Source organism: Montipora capricornis, chromosome 1, assembly GCF_036669925.1.
Source record: "Montipora capricornis isolate CH-2021 chromosome 1, ASM3666992v2, whole genome shotgun sequence".
NCBI classification, from domain to species: Eukaryota; Metazoa; Cnidaria; class Anthozoa; order Scleractinia; family Acroporidae; genus Montipora; species Montipora capricornis.
The window spans coordinates 37,410,199-37,432,844 of record NC_090883.1 but is presented as its reverse complement, the minus strand read 5'-3'; the positions used below and the strand labels follow the sequence as shown (position 1 = coordinate 37,432,844).

Below are 22,646 nucleotides of genomic sequence, written 5' to 3'. Positions count from 1 at the left end.
TCCGTTGTAGAAAATGAATCAGTGAGAAGACGAGTGAATGTTCAAAGAATAGACTTGTTGCTTGAGGAGGCAAATGGTTCCCTTGTGGATGAGGATGGAGACGATTTCATTTTGCCAGCTTCAGAAGCATGTGATGTTTCTCAGTCGTCTGGTGTTGCTGTTGAGGATTTACCTGCATCATTCCCATCTAATGCCCCAACATTCGTGGAGACAGAGACTCCAGTCGAAACAGAAAATACTCCTCAAGGAGCTTCACGGCCACAGAGTTCTACTTGTGAGTCAGAAACATGTAACTCAGAGCAACAATCTGCGCCAATGTCTCTGCTTGAGTATGTAGATCACATTGTTGGTGACGATAGTGCTGGGGAAAGCCATGATAATGCCATGATCGTTGAATCCATTGGAGATAGCACTCAAGTCACATCTTCGATGGGTGAAGAGGCAAATAATGTGAATTTATCGCTGCAAAATAGTGCAGCCTCAATAGCTGCTGTAACACTCCCAGTGGTTGCATCCGAGCCAGTTTGCTTGGATGCAGCGTCACTGCAGTCTGCGTCTACCTCAGAAATGCTAGTTGATACACCCGGTATTACTAGAATGGACAACTCGCTGACAGACAATGGTGATCCTTCTCCACAAAGACCTCCGCGAAGTAAACGTCTTTCACGGTCCAATAGCGAACCACGGAGTATTCATTCCAGGAGACGTAAAGAGAGACTAAGAAATACCCCTGCAAATGCAAGCCAAGACCAAAATTCTCCCCATCCATCACGCCCACCTTTCAGGAGAAGAATCACTGACCCAGTTGCAGGACAAACAAATTTACAACCAGAAATGTTGACGGTGAATACCGCGGACAGTGCACCTGTTTCTGCTGATCCAGTGTTCACAACATCTTCTGCAACAGGCCCTGTGTCACCATCAGAATCGGTTGTGATGGCAGTGCCTCTGTCACCACCACCTCAGCACACAACAGTGTCCAGTGTGGCATCTGTTGTCGTAGCAAATGGTCAAGCTGAACCAGAGGCTGTTGTGACACCATTACCGTCACCAGACTTGAATTCAGAGAGTGAAAGTCCCTCTGTTATTAGTACGCTGCCCACTACTGTTTCTCCAGGAACAAGAGACTTCTCTGATTATGTATTGATCACCCCAGATGAAGGAAGACAACCATCTTCAGCTCCATCAACGTTACAGAGAGATGTCCTCCCAGCTCGCGCAACTGTGATGGCAACAACAACGCCAGTTTCTCGAAGAAGAGGTTCCTTACAGGAAACACCTGCTCCGGTCATTTATGCTACTCCAGTTTCAGGTGTGACTGAGAATACTAGTGAAAGCTTTCCCAGACAAGGTAATCCTGCAAGAGTTACTCCACTTGTGGCAAATAGAGTACAGAGTTCTAGCAGTAATAGTTCGAGTTTTTCACAAGCCAGGGAAGTTCCAGAAGGATCTCAATCTCTTCCAAATGATAACAGTCATGTTGTGACTGTGTCAAATTCATCCGTTTCTCCAGCTGCCAGGGGGACTTCTGAACAGGAGAGAGGTAACGCCAGTCCTTCTGCTGCTCCATCTTTGCCAGGACCAAGCACAAGCTCCAACAGTGACGCCAATCTGTCCCAGCTATCCATACAAGGGCTTCTCTGGTCCTACTGTCATCAGTCCTTAGAGGCTCCCCAAGGAACATCTTCCACCCCTGGCCGGGAAGCTGGGATAGGAAGAAGACCATCAGGAACATATCCCCACAGCAGAAGCCGACGAAGTGCTGCACAGCAGGGACAGTCGGTTTATGTGTCGATTAGGGACCAACAGCGAGATAGGGGACCACAAGCCACACAGTCAGAACAACAAACCGCCCAGGAAGAACCTCTCCCTTCAAGTAAGATATTTTAATGTTCCTAAAAAGGTGCAGTGTTAATCATTTTCAACAGTTCTTATTCCAGCCAGGAATTCCCTAAAAATTTTAAATTCTGTCCTTTTCCACTTATCCGTTCAATTTCATCTTGTAGGGGTATTGAATGGCCAAAAAACGTTTAAATGAACCGTTAACCCTTCACAGTTCGGCTGACTGCACCGCGTTAAATAATACTTGTGGTCATCATTCAAAAAGTAAAGCACGCCTCATCGATCATTTTGACATTGTCTCGGTATTTTCCGAAACAAAAATTTTTGTGTACTGTGACTGTATGTACTAAGAGAGAGTTTTCTTTGTAGACTGGGAGAGAGGCGTTGATTCTCATGGAAGAGTTTATTACATTGACCATGTGAACAGGACAACCACCTGGGTCAGACCCCCGCAAAGTAAGATTTTGTTACATTCATGATATCATGTTATGTGCTTGTCACTCGTTGTAAAAAAGATATAAGCAAGAAAGCTACATTTGTATCGATGATGACTCAAGGAGTCGAACTTACGAGCTTCCGGTTACTAGACATGCAGATTGAGAGTGAGAACATCCACACCAAAATTATGACCGAGTTATTCCGCTGTCTTGTCTATTATAAAAGCTGCTGCATTGCTGCAGCGTGCACAAGTAGCAAACACTTGCAAAGTTAACAAGAACGCAACTGAGCTGCTCAGCATTACAGCAACAGCATCACCTCTGCAGCCTGATCCAGATATGAACGCTTTCAACTATGTAAGTATTCCATAACGAACGACGGAAAAAAACATTACTGTTTTATAAGGAACTAGATCCTTTAAAGCAAACTATAAACTTCCTTGAAACTAGGAACGAATTAAAGTGATCTGAAATTGAGCCCTAACTGAGGTCTTCTTCAAGTAGATCACATTGTCGTAAATGGTCAATTACGATGCGTCAAAGTATTAGAGCGATGGAGACGCAAATTTCGTGTTTTTTATGCCTGAGTAAGTCGCTTCCGCTAATTATATACTCATCTCAGTGAATGAGCTCATCAAAGTGTGTCTAGCAAGGTAGATTGCCAACTCCCATGCACTGGGAAGCATTTCTTAGGTGTGAGAACATCCACGCCAAAATTATGACCGAGTTTTTCCGCTGTCTTATCGATTATAAAAGCTGCAGCGTTGCTGCAGCGTGCACAAGTAACAAACACTTGCAAAGTTAACAAGAACGCAACTGAGCTGCTCAGCGTTACAGCAACAGCATCACCTCTGCAGCCTGAACACTTTCAACTTGGAAAACTCGAGAATGCTTGGAAAAATATCCGAGTGTTCCACTGCTGGAGTCGATCTACGACCTTCTGATTACTGGACATGCCGATGCTCTACCTTTGAAATGTAGCAGGAGACACTCGTTGGGTTCGTGTGACAATGCTAGTTTTAATGGGCAAACTCACACGAGCATCACCATCTCTTTGACGAAAGTTATAATCAGTTGCCTGCAACTCTACATTTACCAATTAACGAATCACGCCCGTGAAACTAGACGAGGAGCTAGAGGTACATGTAACTGCTTGGGGATAGGGTTAATTAAGGGTTAGAACGAAACGTAACACAGATCGAAACGACCGTATTCCGTGTGGTATGTTGCATGGAACAGCCAAAGGAGTCCTGTCTCGAATAATTCATCAACAGCCCTCGCTGTAGTGGCGTGAAGTTTCGGTCATGAGGCAAGAATTGTTGTAAGAATAAAATAGATTATGCTGAATGTCAAACTTGATTTTCAGATGCTCCAGAAAGCGAAGCAAACATGAATGAGATGAATACTCACTGGCAGAGCTTGGACAGACGGTAAGTTCAATTCATCATCCGCCATTCTGTCACAGCTCTAAGGTTGCCCGGGTTTTGTCTAGCCGAGGGCAATTGATATAAAACTGAGGAGGGAACAGAAGCAAGAAAAAAAGATGGCGGCCATTTAAAGCTTCGTGTTATCAGAGAGATGTAGCAAGAAATGACCAAAAATTAAACTTATGTCGTTAATGAGTGAAATGAATGTGTACGTATTTGAAGCACGCGTTATAGGCGAAGGAGTGGAGTGATCCTCGTATTTGAGCAATTGTCTCTCTTCCAGTCCTTTTGTGGGAACACATGAACCCAACAACTCGACCATCTCTTAACTGTGTGGCTTCATTGCGATTCATAGCTCAGTAGGTTGGTCAAGAGTGAATTAGATGAGACTGTTGATTAATCACTTTGCGGTCTTGCCTCAGCAAAGTCACAAATGGATTTAGTTTTAGATACAAACAAAGGGCCGCCAATTGTTCAGGGACATAACAACTGATTTTCGCGGGAACGGGTATCCTAAAAATAGACTCATTTGTGACAGTGCTGGAGAGTCCACCCATGCCATAACAACACTATTATCACAGAAGTCATGGGTTCGAATCCCGTCGGAGCCACCTTAATTTTTCAGGTGACTATAAGAGACGATGCTCAGATTGAGCAATCATGTGCAAGAATCATTTCAATCCTTCGTGATTTCTTTAATTTTTCACAAAACGCAAATCAGTTCAGCTACCTGACGTTTGTGGTAAACGCGATGGCTGAATCTTTCTGTTGTTTTAAATCGACTTACTTGTAAACGGTGCCTGACCTTTTTCCTGTCAAACTGACCTTGAAACTGCAACTGTAGGTGTTTTTAAGATGTAAAGCGCCCGCGGGAAGGACGAGAAACTAGTTGCTTGACGACGGGCGAAAGGAGAACTGAAAGATCACAGCCCTTGGCAGGATTCCCACAAACCAGCGGGACACATTGTCCATTCAGAACCTAGATAAACGACCTACTGTAGCTCTCCAGTGGGTTCTAGTAGCTCAATGTGTAGAGCATCTGAGGTCGTAAGTTCCCAGGACTCTGATTTTTCAGTTGTCCTTTCTCTCGTCGACAAGCAACTAGTTTCTGACCTTGAAACTATGTTCTCGTTCAGATATCAAAGCTTTCGACGTACATTGCGCGGTCGAGGTGGTCGCCGTTCGCGTGTACCACTACCAGTGGACACCAACAGAGAGAGCCAGACTACAGCGGAGTCAAGTGGGACTGCTACGGCAGAAACTGGTGTTGCTTCACCCAGACCATCCTCCTCGGCGGCATCCACATCCTCAACACTTCCCTCACCATCCACCCCTCCCACTCCAACGGATGCTACCCCACCATCCACCACTGCGGCTTCAGTGTCAAGAGTGGCCAGTCTTGTACAGTCACCAGCCGTGAAGTTCCTTACTCGACACGACTTCGTAGACTTCCTAAAGAGTAAAGGGGTATGCAATGTACACAATCAATATCTTTTTAATAGGCCATCGAAAAAGTAAACAAGGCAATACTTGTATCGTCAATCGGTGACAAACGAGAACTTCTTTCAGTTCGAGCAAGTCACACTTTAGTCTAGGTTTTGTTTTGCTTGGTTTGGCTAAGAAAATAACGCGTTTTTTTTTTTTTTTGCCAAGAACAAAGCACAATAATGTAAAACAAGTGTAATTACACAATTATTTTACACAACCAAAATGATCATTTAATGTAACCAGAAGGCCGGCTGACTCAGTGGTGAGGAGATTGATTTGCATGCGCATGCACTAGGATCCAATCCCGCTCTGACCAAGGCCTGGAATCGTCTTTGGTAATTTCGAATTCAGCTGTCAGACGCTTTGTAAATCAATAACTGGTTGCATCCTCGCAGCTGGGTTTCTTAAGGTTACTAAGTTCATTCAAACTATGAGTTTCCATACTTGGCCTCGTAAGCTTTAAGCTGCTCCTTCTCCTCCTTTTTCTCCTTGATTCTTCTTCTTTCGTTTGTGTATTCCCTGGAACTCTCAATTTGTTTGCTTCGAGTCGCTGGTGTAAAGAGAAATTCTACGAATCTTTTGCCGGTTATTCTTCGAATTGGTCACTGATTTTTTTTTCCTCATTTTTGTTTTCACAAGGTTGCTGGCCAGTACTATTTCCAGAGCCAGATGTTGAAACTGATAGTATCCAAGATTAGAAGCGAACCAAGTCAGTTTGAACGGTAATTTTGTTGATCGACCATCGAGATGTATAAATGAGCTGTAACAGTTTTATCGAAGTTCAAGGTTCACAACGCAACCTGGGCCGGTTGCTCGAAGCCTGGTTAGCGCTAACCGTTGGTTAAGAGGTATCAAAAACTGTAAGTTTCCATGGTATTTAACACTGGTTAGCGCTAACCATGCTTCGAGCAGTCCAGCCCAGGTTGAATCAAACGTTCTTTGATACCACTCTTGTTTAGAGAATTATGAATGTAGCTTAAAAAGTTACATGTTAAACACCCAACTCCTGTCTAGTGCCTTCATCAGTTTAAGTGTATATGACGGATTTTCTTTATTTATTCAATCGAAACATCATGGTTTTCTGAGATAAAAGCAATTAGACAAATTTCCTTCAGTTTCCTTTAACCTTTTAAAACTCGGAATTTTCGCGTCTGGTGGGGTACAAAACCGCTGTAGTAAGGAGACAGTAACGCATGAAATTTTAGGGCTAGAAATTCGTTCTTTTGTCTAATTTTATTATTGCAACCAAATACAGCGCATCTCAGAAAAAGTTTCAGCAACTTGTAAGTCTAAAAAAAGGTAAAATTCGGGCCCTGGGGTCTTGAATCTTTACTTTTTTCAAGGGTCACTTTGTGACAGCAATTAATATGAATCTCATTATGTCGTTGTATCCCACAACCCTACAAAAAAGTCTCTGCTTACGAGCCAGAAGGCCCATCAGGCCGGCACTTATCTCCGGTTTCATTAGCATGAAGCGACTAGGAGTATTTCTACTCCCCCCTCCATGGGATGCTAGTCCAACGCAGGGTTACCCCCAGCATTTCACCGATACCCATTTATACACCTGGGTGGAGAGAGGCACCGTGATAGTAAAGTGACTTGCCCAAGAACACAACACAATGTCCCCAGCCAGGACCCGAACCCGGACCACTCTATCCGGAGTCGAGCACTCTAACCATGAGGCCACCGCGCCTCCCATACAACCCTCAAAGAAGTGAACTTAAATCCACCGCGAACGGGACGGTATAATCGCGAAATACTTGCAGTGGTGCAATATTACGATAGTTTGACTGATGTGTCCGTTGATGCTGTCCTTGTCTTTGCCAAACAGTCAACCAGGAGCCCTGATTATGGGCTTCTCGTCAACTGGTTCCCATTTGGGTTTCTTCACTTTCTCAGTGCTGCCTCTGCACCACACACGTAAGACGAGGTGGTATTTTCAAAAGAGGTCAGAACATTTCTGGAACAAGTCTTTCCTCTTTCTAGTTATCGTCATCAAGTGGAGCTTGTCCGGTTTCTGAATCAATTCGCTGATCCTCAAATGGATATGCCACCTGGATGGGATAAAAAAGTCGATCAATCCGGAAGGGTACGTTTATGTTTATAACTTCGTTGTAAACCGTTGAATTGCTGGCTCTTGTTCGAAGCGGGGTAGTAAAACTTCATCCCAAGCCGAATTAATTAAGCAAATCAACGCAGAGCAAATGTTTTGCATCAGCCTCCGCGAAGCGCGGAAAAATTCGTTTGAGAAAGTTGGCTAAGAATGTAACGCGTCGGTTTGAAACCAATTCCCGAGGGTTGAAAGAGAGAATCAAGACAATCGAGAGATTAATTTCTATATTCAATTAAAATAGTTTATTATGGTATGAAATGGTTATTAACCGAAAATTTGTAATGTTCTTTGCTTCTTTTCTGTTCTGTAGCTTTATTTTATTGATCACACGTCAAGAACAACAACTTTCATCGATCCTCGACTTCCCATCGAGGAAACGCTTTCCAGACCAAGGAGCCGCACGGACACTGAGGTATGACATGCAAGCCTACAAAACATGCTATCGCATGCTATCGATCTCAGGCGTCCGTGGACAAGGGCTCTTCTTCAGCCCGCTTCACGGACCGTTGATTTCAGTCTGCAGTTAAAAAAATCTGATCACGTGATAACATTTTTGTGGCTCTGCGGTTTCGAAAATAACGATCACGTGGCGCTAATCCTTCATTCTTCCCACGGCCGAGGAAAAAAAAACCTGAAGAAGAGTTTCCACTCGCTTCTTATTTCCAGGACAAGGCTTTACCTGGTTACCCGTTATAGCTTCGGCCGGTTTTACTCGCGGTCAACTTCGTTTCGCGCTTTTCTCTGTGGTGGGTAGTGCTAGAGCAACAGAAAATAGCGTCACGCGATCAGAATTTTTTAACCGCAGACTGGAATCAACGGTTCCGTGAAGTGGGCTGAAGAAAAGACCCTTGTCCACGGACTTCTGAGATCGATGTTACATTCTAGTCTCACAGTTATGGTTTTTATTATGTTGTTGACTGTTTGACTGTCACAAAAGGGGGGGGGGGGAGGGTCATGGGCACCCCAGGACCCTCCCTGGCTACGCCCCTGGAGAGCAGGGCTACACGTAGGCTAAAGGATGCAGTTCTCAAGTTTCCCTGTATATCAAAGATTGACGCCGTTTTACGGACTTTGATGTAAGACAGACTCAAGTTAAAGCTGTTGTTCTTATTTAGCAGCCTCACCGTTCAGTTATTCCTCCCCCAAGGCCTCCACCCCCAAGAGCTCCGACTCGGACAAGCAGTCTTCCGAATGCAACGCCTCTGAGTAAGTTGAAGGCTTCAGTGAGTTATAACGCAATAATCACGTTTTTGTTTACCAGGACTATCGAATGAGGTTTTGTTTTCTAGGTCATATGCTTTATATTTCTTGTCAAATAATTTATTTAAGCGCTGATATTTTCACATATAAAAGAACTGGAATAACGTTTTTCAAGGTATCTTTTGGTAAGTGTTGTTTGACATTTTTCTCAAGGGAAGGTAACAATACTACTGGTTTTTATTTTATTTTTTCGTAGCTTACAATCAGCAAATTGTAGGATATCTGTCCCAACAAAACATCGACACTCTGCTGAAGAACAAGTACCAGCCTTACTCAAGAAGCCCAGCACTAAAGTAAGTGCGTTATAAATGAAAGAAGACCATCGCTTTTAGTTGAACAACTTAAAGCAGTTGTAAAGACGCCTGAGAAATTTGGTCATAAGCGTCTTCTGATATATGATCGCACTCAACCTGCGAGAATGAAGATAGGATTGATAATAATTATATACTGTGGTTCATAATGTCAATTTATAGTTCAGCTAGTAGCTGGTTTATTGTGAGTTTCGTTTTTGGCTTTCATTACATGTACTATGCAGTTCAGTGCAAAGGGATGGAAAAAATCATAGATTCTGAAATCAAAAATGCCGTTTATTGGTCAGTGTATCAACTTTTCTAAAGAAAACTCGACAATTCTTTTAATCTCTGTTAACCTTCCCACAGGGCCAATGTCAGACGTGTTCAAGCAGAAGGCGAGAGAGCACTGGGGAGACTATCAAACAACCTAGATTTCATAATGCTGTTAAGGTAATAACAAGGCAGAACTGTTTTCTTTGGAATCGTTATTTCCCGCGTCAATTCAAAAGTTGATTCATGCATCTGTGATGTAATCGGACACATTGCACATTGATTGGCTGAGGTGATAGGGCGGTTTTCAATTGAGTAATTACTTCGACCAATCACAGCAGGTACAAACAGCGCAATGAACCAATCCAAATTCGTAGCAATTGCGTGTAACTTGCTCAAAGCGCGGGAAAAAAATCGCGCTTGCAAGTCGCGATTGGTTTTGGTTTTCCCTCTCTGTGGTTGATAAACTGGCGGGAGATTTTAACCAATCACTAATCGTAGCAAGTACAATCGCGTGATACTTTCGACAGTCGTTTGAAAACTGCTGTAATACTTGGCGATAGGAGTTGTTCGAAATCTAGGCAGTCTGAAAAAGCGGTAACTCAGCAGGAGTGAGATCTGTAGATCGTGAGCTTTATGTCTTTGGTTACGGCGCAAAGCGAATACACGCAGCCCACATTAAAAAAAAAACAGAAGAGGCATGCTTGCAATGCACTTTTAGTTTTGGGTTTTACATCAGGGCTACATGAGTTAGTGTTATCATAAGAATGACTTTACGAATAAGCTCAGTAATGCACGCATTTTGATTGGTTCTCAGGTATAGCTGGCGTCATCAACAAGTTCAGAAGTAGATCACAGAAAACGTCAAAATAATAAGGACAACATCAGTGACACACGAGGCGTTTTTGTTTTACCACATTTTGACTTCATCTGTGATCTGTTACTGAACAGAAGCAAGGCAACATGGAATCTATTTGTTAATTTGACATAAAATGTTGAAGACATCTTCATTTTCATGCTGCACGGTGTAACATTTGTTTTAAAACTATTCTAGAACGTGTAGAGAGAGCTTTACTTCTGATTGGCTGAGAGTGAATCGCAAGATTTTTAAGCTAATCACAAATCGTGATGTCACTTATGGCAACACCGAAGCACTCTTCAGATTATTTAAAACACTCAATCGACTGACACAACTGTCAGGTTTAATTCACTGATTGATGTGTTTTTTCCCAAGATCTGCACTGAGTCTTTGTTTATTAGTGTTTCTAATTATTCTCGATCCAGTGTGTTAGAGGAGAGCATCATGTCGTATGTTCCATCAGTCGTTCACGCAGAAACGGAAGAACCGAATTCATTGCCAGCATCGCCAACTCGTAGCCAGGCTCCTACCGGAACGCGGTCGAGAACCAGTGCGGCCGAACTTGCTCTCAAAGGTAGGTATTTCCTTCAAAAAGTGTTCTGATTGATTGCTGATTGCTTGTAGAATGAAACGCAGTCACTCTTGACAGTATAGGAGTTAACAGAACAGCTTTGTCTCTTTTGTTTTTCTTAAAATTTGCCAAAACCGGTGAATGAAACCAGAATTCGATCAAGTTCTGTTTGACTCGTAACTGTTTCCGGTTTGGTGGTCATACAAATATTTTTGAGAAGTCACCGCCAAGTGGGCCACTTTTGCGGGAGAGTATACTTTGGCTAGACCACAATAGCGGAAATTTTGGAATCGTGAGTGGGTTCTTTTTATGTCCAACAGAAAGGCGGGCAAATTTCTTTGGTTTTGTTCCGTTTCCTGTATTAATGTGTTCGTATACTTGTGCCCAAACAGGCGCGATGGCTGAGTCAAGCTCCAGTTCCAGTCCTGCTCCGTACAAGCGTGACTTTGAGGCCAAAGTTCGCTCATTTCATCGCCAGCTGTACCACAAGGGTTATGGACAAGGACCTAACAAGATTAAGTAAGTCGTCTTGTGGGAAATAATATGTCCCTTGACCTGTTTGCTTTTCATCAAACTCAAATCGAAATTCTTCTCTTCATTCCTAAGGGGCTTTGACTGCCAGGTTACAAGCAAACACAGATAATAGACTATAAATTACACGTGATAAACCACGGTAAATAATTATTATCAAATCCTATCTTCACATTATTCTCGCAGGTTGAGTGTTAGAAGAGATCATATATTAGAAGACGCTTATGACCAAATCATGAAGGAACCTGCTAGAGCATTGCAAAGGAACCGCTTGGAAATACAATTCACTGGAGAAGAAGGGTAAGTTGAACGGAACCTTGGGTTAATAGGCGAAAGGGGAAAGGGCAAATAGAAAATGTGAAAAAGTGGAACGGAAAAGGGGAAAGTGGGGAAAGGGGAAGAAAATAAAACCTTTTTATCTCCTTTGTTTCATAACTCCTCCCGCCCTAAAAAAGCTGATACACGGGCTCGGGAGTCAATAGACAGAATATTCTGCAACCGTGTTCCTCAGAGTGGTGATCTGTACAAACGGAAGAGTATATCTTGCATCCTTATTCTACATCTTTGTTCTTTTTGTACCTGATAGCGAAATATTGAATGATCAGAATACGATTTACCCAGACAAAGTCGAGCGTGGCGTGCGCTGAGTTTTTTAGACGGTTGTGTTTGAAAAGGATAAGGTAAATGAATATGGAGGGACAGGCTTTTACATCGGCAAGCCAATAGTTCAGTTGAGTAGCCGGCCAATACAACAAAGTAGGTGTTGGAGTTTACCATCGGCCGGCTACACTTGATAATTCCTTGCTCATGCGGAATTGTATGGAGAATATGCGGGGAAAACGCTCGCTGTGGAGGGTAGGGTAGAAGCCTGTGGGACCATGCCGGTAGGATAACTGCGGCTAATTTTCATTGACTTTCCATTGGTATCAAACTGCCACTGAATCTGCCTGTCTTCTATTTAGATTCTCAGACTAACACCGTTATTTCCTTCTAGATTGGATTATGGTGGACCCGCGAGGGAGTTCTTTTTCCTGTTATCGCGCCAAGTGTTCAACCCTTATTATGGCCTGTTTGAATACTCTGCAAATGACACTTATACGGTGCAAGTCAGTCCGGTGTCTCTGTATGTGGACAATGCTCATGAATGGTGAGCAAGAGTGATTTGACATTCCACCTAAGCCTCTTCTTTTTATTCAGCACCTAAAGGTCGTTTTTTCGTCATAATTCGTGTCGAATTGCCTGTTAGATGCCACTGGCAATTCGTCAGGACAACCAACCCGAAAGCGAGGCATTGGTAGCAAATAAGACGTGAACGAGGCTCGAGATATCGAGACGTTTGAAAAAGAATTTCATGTCTTACAGAAGACACGGTGTATGTAAACCAGAGATTATTTTCTCGTATAAACGCTCTTATCTATCCAGTTTATAGGTTATGCTCTGCTTTTTAGGTTCCGCTTCTGTGGGCGAATCATTGGACTCGTGATTATACATCAGCATTTACTGGACGCGTTTTTCACGCGTCCGTTTTACAAAGCTCTGCTCAGAAGGTAAATAGCTTCGGTATCATTATGTGTCGTGTTCAGGATTTTGTGCCATGTTAAATTCCACTGCTTAGTCGCGAGATGCTTCTAACAAAAACTAGTCCTTAGCTTTTCTTTAACTTTTTTTTTAACAAAACTAGTCCTTAGCCTGGAGGTGTTTCTCCCTGTAATCCAGTTTTCCTTCTCATAAAACAGCAATAGCAACGTTCAATTTGATCTTACGTCATTTGATTTTGCCTTTTTCTCATAGGTAGGTTACTTGTGCCCAGCGAAAAAGAGCAAATTGGGTCCAAACGATCTTTTCACCTTTAAAATGTTGGTAGATTCATTGAAACGTTGCGCGTGTATTGCGTCTTTTTGAAGCAACGCACTTCTCAGTCTGTCAAGATTTCAGTGTTGCTTATTTTATGAGGTTCATGTTTGTGTTTGGTTCGAGGTTTTGGTCTCGCGGTGTACGAAGTTTTTTCCTAAGCTGTGTTTAGTGAGAGAATGTTCAGTTATTCCTCTTTCAACTGCGTTCTTTTGATATTATTTTAGTCCGTGCGACCTGAGTGATGTTGAAGCGATGGACTCGCTCTTTCATCAGAGCATGACATGGATGACGGAAAATGACATAACAGGAGCGTTAGATCTGTCTTTTACTGTCAGTGAAGAGATCTTCGGACAAGTAAGGATACAAATGTTTTGCTGGTTGTTGTTGCTTGTAATTGCGTTCGATAAAAGAGAACGCATCCTAATCATGTCATTACCTCGTTATGTCCCTCGGTTATCGATGATTTCAACATTTGGACGCCATTTTGGATTGGCTGGCTGGCTGGCCAGCCTCGATCTCATGTAATTATCACTCTATTATACCTCGAGATCAGTTTGGTATTGCAATTTCCAAAGCAAAGCTGTAATAAGATTGCAGACTTATTACTCGTATTCCACGTGCCTTGGGGTTCGACTGTTCTTCGTTTTTGCTCGGCCGCTAAACAGGAATTGAACTCACCTCAGTGAGCCTTGATTATTGCTGGTTTCAACAAAGGTAACCATTTTGAGCTTAGAGGACTCCTCCACATGTTGCGTTTCAGAAGTGAACTCCGCTTGCAAGTGCCGACTCGCCTGGCTTTGATCGAGGATGATGGGCTGAGATAATGGTACCCTTTTTGTACTTAAATTGCTGTTTTTGGTGCCTTGTTTACTTTTTATCTTTATTTCAGGTGACCGAAAGGGAACTGATTCCAGGTGGCAAGGATATTGAAGTCACAGAGGAAAATAAGAACGAATATGTTGAACAAATGGTGAGATGGAGGGTTGAAAGAGGAGTAGCTGAGCAGATGGAGAGCATTGTAAAAGGATTCAATGAGGTAATAAAACATACGAGCAATAATTTTGGCCAATCAGAGCAGACGCAGATATATTTATATTAACCAATCAAAACGCGTGTTGAATGCGTGCAGCCGGGGCTAAGCGCAGGAAAGGAACACTGCAACGATATCGCAGAAGATTGGGGATAAGAACAACATTTCTTTGTGATTGGACAAGGACATTTTGTTACCTCCAATATGTTGTAGTTACATCTCCCTCCCTGTGGAATCTTGAGACTTTTACCATTGACAGGACTAACCGGCCTGAGCGGGCATTTGCAAATTAACACACTTCGAGGATGATATGTACTCCTTCAGACGAATGCGAGGGATTATCATGCAAGTGTTCCTTCAAATTGTTGCATTTTTTTTCGCAAACGGACGGGTCAGGCCGGCCAGTTCTGACACAAGGAAAGAGCCCTTAGACGCTACGTATTTCAGTGTTTATAAGTATTTAAGTCCTTTATATATAGTTACTGTCTTTTTTTGCTCACGTTAACTTCTTTATTTCTGAACTCTGTAAAGGTTTTGGATCCCAACTTGATAAATCTGTTTGATGCACGCGAGTTGGAACTCGTAATCTCTGGCACCGCAGATATTGATATAGACGATTGGCGAAAGAACACTGAATATCGTTCAGGTAAGAGAATCTGTCCTGTCCTGGAAACGATCGTAATTATGGTCATAATTTTGTTATTATAGAGAAGTTTAGCATGACGCTAACGGCAAACGTCAAGCTGAAGTTTTGCGTGTTGCCAAATGTCAAAGAAGACTGTTTGATCATTTCCTGTTAGCCCCAGATTTCTGTCAACGTCTTGAAAAAGAATAATCCAGAAGTAACTCCATTTTGCGGTCAAAGCTCGACTCCATCCAAACCACTCGGCTTCTCTGCCTCCAGAGTATTTACTATGTTTGTTTTTAATGTTATTCATTGATATTTTTATCACTAATTTTCACAATTTGCCCTCTTTTAGTCAAAACCCATGCAAGCGAAACGCTATCGAAATCCGATTAAAGGTGGATTTGAGACAGGTTAATTGATAAAGCTTATCCCAGGACCGAAGCTTTCATGCCGACAGTATGCTATGCATTCCATCCCCGTCGCCAATGTAATGTACCTGGTTTTTCCCGTCGTACACTTACGACGCAAGTGCAAACACAAACGCAAGCGTAGACGCAAGAAACGAAGAATTTTTCATTTTCTTGTGTCTGCATATTCGCTTGCATTTGCATTTCATGCATGTGAACCGGGGAAACGTAAACGCAAGGTTAAATAAAAAACACAGGTTCATTCTCATCCACCATCCTGGAAAGAGTACTTGAACTGCGCCTGCGTGTCTTACTTCCCTTGTGTTTGCATTTGTGTCGTACCTGTGAACCAGGCTTTACTGCTCCCACATACTTCAATATTACCTCGTACTACCTTAATTAACGCTAATTTTCACTGCATGCATAAACATGAGCATGCGGTCTCCTGAGGACAGGAGCCGTGGACACTAAAGCAAGGACCCCACCTGCCAGGATGCCATCAGTGAAATATTAAAATCCCAGGGGCCCGTTTCTCGAAAGTCCCGAAACTTAACGGGTTATTTTCGGGTGTCACAATTCCCTCGTTATCTCAACAACGGGGAGGATTTCAGTCGTCAAACGTCACAGTCAGTTTGCTTTTTGTTACCTTAAAAACATGTTTAAAAATCGGCTTTCCTGAACAAGCGGTTGGCAGGTTCACAAATAGCTTTTCGGGACTTTCGCGAAACGGTCCCCAGAGACTACAGCTTGCACTGGAATACGCCTCAGTCTTCCTCCTCATATTGTTTCCTTATGCTTTGCTTTCTTGTCTTTTCTTTAGGTTACCATGGAAATCATAAAGTTATTCGATGGTTCTGGAAAGCAGTGCGTTCTTTTGATAATGAGCAGAGATTAAGACTTTTACAGGTGAGTGAGTGTGGTCTTAGAAATCGATAACTCGAGTGACTGGCTGGCGCGAAAAACGAGAAAAGCCTCGTCAACTCTGCTAATAAACAACAGCTTTTGCGTGGCAATACCAAGCAGGCTAGAACGACGGTTAAGGTTTTTTTTTTCGTGGATTCGCTTCCCAGATATCGAAGTGACAGTGATTTCCGGAGTGTAGACTGCATAACCCATATTGCAATGGCTCTTCTCTGACAGTTCATTTTTTTTAGCTTAATATTTCATAAGAAGTATAACATTTAGGCTGTCGATATTGAAATCTAAGCAAAAACATTGATTACCGTTTATCCCACATCCGATATGATTTTCCGTTTAATTAAATACAAGAATTGATCGATGGGCAACTTCGCGTCGGCCGTTCAGAACCAGATATTCATTGGTCAGGCAATCCTGTTGACCTGGTAAAAAAAATGTGATAAGCCAGATGTTACAAGGATACAATTCCTTCATTATTAGCTTCTTTCCATTTTAATTTTGCCTTGTTTTTGTTCCTTGTGAGGAACGGAGCTTCTGCAATTGAAAAGCTCTATAATGTTGGCTAAGTTCTTACGTTGATACGTCATTATCTGTTGATTGTTCAATATTGACTCAACTTTGTCCAGTCGGCTGAGACGGAAGGCAATAATGAGAAAGTGTATAATGTCAACGTTGAAATACTTATATTTGCCGGATCCGCCGTATGAGCGGAAAATAGGAAAAAATCAGGACATTTCTTTTGCGATTTAACTATATTAACTGTCTATAGCAAATGCACATTGTTTTCTAAACTTTTGCGTGATTTCGTGTTTTTTATTACAAGACAGCTATAGCATTTAAATCACTTGGAATAAAGCATTATTTGGACTTCGTAGTGTTTTTCGTCGTTTGTACACATTATATCGAGGAAAAAAACAGTCACTCCCGTAAACTGCCGGTTTCTCAAACATGCTTTTAGTTTAGGCACAAGACCCTGATTCCTTATCACGGAAACGTGTTTTTTGACGCTTTACTCGATCCCCCCTGTTTTTTTCTTTGTTCTTGCAGTTTGTCACTGGGACATCCAGTATTCCATACGAGGGATTTGCCGCCCTGCGAGGTAGCACGGGACCACGAAAGTTTTGTATTGAGAGATGGGGAGAATTTAGTAAACTTCCGAGGTGAGTAAAATGTAATTTCGAAAATCTGAGCAAAAGTTTGGTTTTAGGGATTCAGTTGATTACGTCGACAAGCATTTTATCCTACCCTCTCTCGAGGAAAGTGCGTGTTGCCCATACTAACTGGTCACCTATAAATATTCTCTCCTAAGTAAATTCTTGCCCCGAAATTTCCACTGCTAGCACTATTATCTACAAATCCCCCAACTGTGATTGAGTAATGTTCTTTGTTTTGGAACAACCAATGAACTTTCGAGGAATCCATAATTGACCAGCGATAACATCTCGGGGCATTCACTGAAAATGGCAGCATTTAACAGTGTATTTCATGAGCGCATTGCATAAAAATATTTGTAATCTCAAAAATAAAAGTCTGAGGCTACAAAAGGAAAGATTCGTTGGTAAAAGATTGTTCTCTTTCGCCGTCGAGCGCCTCACGTTCTAAAAACATTTCGCTCAAAGTTTATTCCTTCAAGTCGCCTTCGTAAGTGCCTTATCCGAAATAAAAAATTGCCTTTGAGGAAATGGTACAGGAGGAAGTGGAACAATTTGATAAATTATTTGGAAGGTTTTATCGAATTGGGTTTGATTTGTTGTCTTGTCTCGCTGCATTCCTGGTAAAACATTTCACACCCATCAAAACCGAGACTTTTGGGAATATTCAACTCCCTCTCTACTTTTCAGGACATCCGTTGTCAAACCATATCGCTTCCATTTTCATAGAATATACCTCTTTCATAATGGCGGCCAAATAAAATATTCTTTTGTTTTATTACTAACAAGCCTTTCTAGCCTCGCTACGGCGAGCAAATTTTAAAAGAATCTTTGTTGCAAAATGAGGGTAACATGTCTAATTAGCATAAATACAAAAGAACGTATAGTTGGTCGCCATCTATGAAAGTGGTCTATAGTACCTCTGACATAATATCTCTTCACGTACAGTCTTGCTAGCAGAATATTTAAACCTTTCACAACAGACCATAAGAATAAATAGACAAACAGCCTCTAAGGACGGAAAAAATTGGGAACGCTTTGTAACCTACAGCTCTATGCAGGCCTTGTATCAAATAGTAAAAACAAAGGAAGATGGGAGGATATGCTAGTATCATTTCTATCACAGATATCCTTTTTTGTACATTAGGGCATTAATCCTCTCAGATCTCTTTAACTTTACACAATCAAGGAGATTTTGCCTCCTTCAAGATACTTTGCCTGTCGTTTGATCAATATTTGATTAAGCACTAGGTTGATCATTCATGGACGTTACAATATGAACAATTTTCACTTTATTTAAAGGCGCCCTCCTTGGCGATGTGGCTCCTGCTTATATTGCATTGGCCATTTTTTCGCCGCTGCCACCTTTATCATTTCTAAGCCTTTCAGTCTTGTTTTGCGCGATTAATGTATTGTTGAAGTGTTATGAGAAACCGGATTGATACCAATATATCACTGTAAATAGTGCTGTGATAGAGAAATGAAAGATGAGGTATGTAATGGTTATTCACTTCTCTGTTGCCATGGCAGCATTCATGGTGGGCTCCATATTTGGCAATACATGGTGACCGGTCAAAGCTCCAAAAAAACAGCTCTTTTTTAACACCCCTCGTTGCCCTGGTTTTACTCACAATTTGAAGTTTTCTCGTTTTCCTTTTAGGGCCCATACCTGTTTCAATCGACTGGATCTTCCTTTATATCGCACTTACGAAGAACTTCTGGAAAAACTTACCTTTGCTGTGGAGGAATCAGAGACCTTTGCGATGCAGTGAAATGCCATGTCGGAATAATTCAACTCGAGTTGCATGAAATGCTATAATTTTCATTTGCCCAGTTTCTCAGCCATTAATTTGGGTTTACTGTGGTTTAGAAGAGTCGGTTTAAAGAGCTCATTAAGAGCGTAAACCTCCATTACTTTGTCACCGACATTGATAGATAAGGATTGAATGGATTCATATTCTGCGCTAACCGAAATGCGAAGTTTCATAGCAGTGAATTTGTCAAGCTGGGTGGATATTGCCGCCGTTGTCAATGAGGTAGCAAATCCTGGGTAACCGAAGCTTTTGTTATAGGTCGAGCAGTTGAACCATTTTGCTGGTATGATCGGTCTTGACCTGCAGTGAGAGGCTAGAGACATAATGTTTTGTTCCGTGTTGTGTCTTTTTGTCTGGTTCTTAACGGTGAAACTTTCAATGAGCGGTGGAATCAGTGTTTGATGATCAAAGAGAATTCTTGCCATTTTTCAACGGCAGTTAACAAAGCAATTATCGTGCATGTAAATAAATTCGGAAAATAATTTTGCAATCTAATCTTATTTTGTTAAAAGAAGAAAAATGGTCGCATCTTGGCTGGATAATAATTTCGCTTTCTTTGTGCGACTCCGTTGCTTTAATGCTTGTTTTGTCTTTTTTTGTAGGCTTGCAACGGTGTATTTGGATGAACTTAGGTTCATCCTAAAGGCCCAGTAATACGGGCAACATTTTTCGTGCAACTTGTCTCGCAACAATGTTGCGTTGCGAGTTGAGATGGTTTGTTGCGCGTATTACCACCTTCTTGCTCAACAAATCTCTGTGTTGCAAAACAAAAAGTAGACGTCGCTTTTACCATCTCAACTTGCAACGCAACATTGTTGCGCGACAACTTGCACGAAAAATGTTGCCCGTATTACTGGGCCTTAATGAATTTCCACAACAATTCCTAACCCAGGTAGATCTTTTTGTCTAGGATATACAATAAATAATAAAGGTTAATTCTAACCATTGAAAATGAATGCTTCAGAAGTGGTGTAAATGATTAAAAGTTGCAAGAATAACTGTAAATTGCCATTTGTTGTATTTGTTTTGCAAGCTGTGTTAATACGAGAGAAAGCAATGCTCGGGTGTTGAAAAGGCGCATCTCGTTTATTCAGACAACCAGATTTGCTTCTTGAAAATGTTGAGCAAAGATTTTACCTATGTTCAAATAATTAATGAACTTTGAACTGTCGTTGGTGGGTGAAGTGATAATTATAAATCAATTATCTAATTATTGATAAGTCCACTGAAAAGTGGGCCACTCCCAAGTATTTCAACTGGTACTGTTACATCTACCTCTGCTTTTTACTGGGATGCCAGTATGGCAATTACAGTCGGAAAATGGGCGGGATTTGTTGGTTTTATTTTATTTTTTAAAATCCAAATGTAATGGTAAGACAACCACTTGCCAACTCCAGTGACACCCCCCCCCCCCCCTCCTCCGCCCTCCGGTGTTCAAACAGTCAGCAATTGTTGCCATCAACTTATTGCCATTTTATGTTGTCGCGTGAATGGCGAAATTCTAAGAATTTGCCACCTATTTTCTCAAAATATAACATCGAAATGTGACCAGTTTCTCTTAATCAGCATCTTCATTTGCATTAATTTGAAGATGACTTCATTAACTCCCTGATTGAAAGTTTTTGCGACTGCTATTCGCGATCGAACACCTGGTGTAGTTCTTTTGTTTGAATTGAGTCTACTTTCTGTCATGATTTACGATTACATCATTTGTCTAAAGTAAGTTCCGCTTATTTATCAGTTTTTCAAAGTGAATTAATGTTTCCTGGATCAGGTTGTGAGTTTTTATCTTATCAACGCCACTAAAATCTGTTGTTGAATGTTAAGGGAGTAAACGGTTGTCTTTGGCCCATTCACAGTATACTCAAGTTAAACATGTGGCGAGGTTTCGTGCGGTGCTTAGGTTGCTTGAATTGCTTCAGGTGCTTATGTTACTTGAGGTGCTTGGTTACTTGAGGTGCTTAGGGTTCTTCAGGTGCTTGGGTTGCTTCAGGTGTTTAGGTTGCTTGAGATGCTTGAGTTACTTGAGTTTTATGGGGACATATTTCCCGAACTATGCGGTTCGATTAATTTGGATCAGTGTTTCTTGGGTGTATTTCAGGTGGCAGACTTATTTCTTAACTAAAAACGCGAATACATTTTAAGATACAATTTTTAAAAAAAATTCTTTTCTGAAAAACAGTTTAATTTCGGTAAATGATCGTTAAGAGGCTGTATTTATGAAAGATAATATATCTTTGAACTTCGGATACAAGGATTGCCGTCAAGTCTCAGCGTTACTCAGCAGTATGAAAAATTCAGGCTTGGACAGGACTTGCACCTGTGACCTCAGCAATAAGCCAGTTCAAAGTTTCAAAAAAAAAAAATACGTGCGCGCGCCGGGATAAAAACAAGTCTCTTCTTATGGAAATTGTTTGCAGAAAATTTGCTTTCAAAATCTTTTGTATTTTTAATATATGCTTGATTTTATCCCGACGCGCGCACGTGTTTTTTTGGAACTCCGCACTGGCTTATACGTTCAGTTTTCTGACAACTGAGCAAGCCAAGTGGGATGTGACACGACACAAAATGGTGTTGCGAGTTTTCGATAAACAGGTCCCAGACATGTGTCAGCACTGTTAATCCTCTCTCCACAGGGATACTGAAAGTGAGGTATCCTTTGAGCGCAGTAGACAGCGCTATCTTAGGGCGCATTCCTTTTGTCAGAACTGGCCGGCCAGACCCGTCAGTTTGCAAAGCAAATGCAACAATTTGAAGGAACACTTCCATGATAATCCTTCGCATCGTTCTGGAGGAGTATATATCATCCTCGAAGTGTGTTAATTTGAATACGTTGTAGAGTTAGTCCTTCCAAATGCCCGGTCTGGCCGGTCTGTTCTGTCAAATGGAAAGCGCCCTTAGCCTGCGTAGCTGGTGGTATCGTGGGCGCGCGGCGAAGCCGCGAGAAATACTCGAAGTCCTCCTTCTCCCCATTCTGCTCGCTTTTAGCGGCCAAAACTTTATTCCGCGCGCCCACAATACCGCCACAAAACTTTATTCCACGCGCTTACAATACTGTCAGCTGCGCATGCTAGCGCTATCTCTAGATCAACAGGGACCTAAAGATTTGAGAGGTTTACGTTTAATAGCGATTTTCTATGATCCCTACGATACAAAGTTCTTGTCGTCTGGCATGGACGCGCTGTGACTTGGCAGGCTTTAGTACATGACGTGCATGTACGCCGTGACTAAGGTGTCTTCAGTCCTCAAAAAAGTCGTGATAATTGGAGAGGGAAAAAATAAAGAGGAATCCGATTTAATCTCTGACATCCCGGCGGGTATACGTAGTCAAGGCACAAGGCACAAGGTGTTTTATCAAATGATTCGGAAAGGCACTTCATATACAAAGTCCTGTCGCATTTGCCATCCAGCGAGGATGACAAAATCGCAAGGAAGGGGGCCGGTTTACAGGGTATCTTCAAAAAATGGAAGTTATGGAAGCCTCCCTGAAAGTGAAGACATTGCTCGCATACTTTTCCCATTGACAAGCAGATTGACCCAAAAACCGGCGAAAGAAGTAGATCTTATCACGATAATTAGAATTTGCGAGGCCACCGACGAACACCCTTCAGGTCCATTTTTGGTCGGAAGATAATTGCTAAGGTGTACAAAGAGAGGCAAGTTTAAAACGAAAATCATCCCTCCAAATATGAATCATGTTCACGCTATATTTCGATCTGAAATGTATTCACTTCGGGTACCTCGTCATTTTGG

The 22,646-nt window shown here is 41.9% G+C and overlaps 1 protein-coding gene across 1 annotated transcript in view; it reads left to right on the top strand.

The window, feature by feature from the left end:
• The window catches only part of LOC138014772 (uncharacterized), a 52,688-nt gene extending 32,790 nt beyond the window's left edge, over window positions 1-19,898 (top strand). Inside the window, 21 exon segments of the mRNA XM_068861779.1 lie at window positions 1-1,876; window positions 2,212-2,298; window positions 3,646-3,709; window positions 4,843-5,173; window positions 5,834-5,916; window positions 7,181-7,283; window positions 7,618-7,719; window positions 8,423-8,513; window positions 8,764-8,860; window positions 9,227-9,310; window positions 10,415-10,563; window positions 10,953-11,079; window positions 11,278-11,391; window positions 12,086-12,238; window positions 12,540-12,638; window positions 13,170-13,299; window positions 13,835-13,981; window positions 14,507-14,621; window positions 15,831-15,916; window positions 16,976-17,088; window positions 18,740-19,898. The exon segment at window positions 1-1,876 is cut by the window's left edge and continues 917 nt beyond it. Coding sequence (XP_068717880.1) covers window positions 1-1,876; window positions 2,212-2,298; window positions 3,646-3,709; window positions 4,843-5,173; window positions 5,834-5,916; window positions 7,181-7,283; window positions 7,618-7,719; window positions 8,423-8,513; window positions 8,764-8,860; window positions 9,227-9,310; window positions 10,415-10,563; window positions 10,953-11,079; window positions 11,278-11,391; window positions 12,086-12,238; window positions 12,540-12,638; window positions 13,170-13,299; window positions 13,835-13,981; window positions 14,507-14,621; window positions 15,831-15,916; window positions 16,976-17,088; window positions 18,740-18,851 — 4,263 coding nt within the window. The 3' untranslated portion in view covers window positions 18,852-19,898.
• Window positions 19,899-22,646: the final 2,748 nt, after the last annotated feature.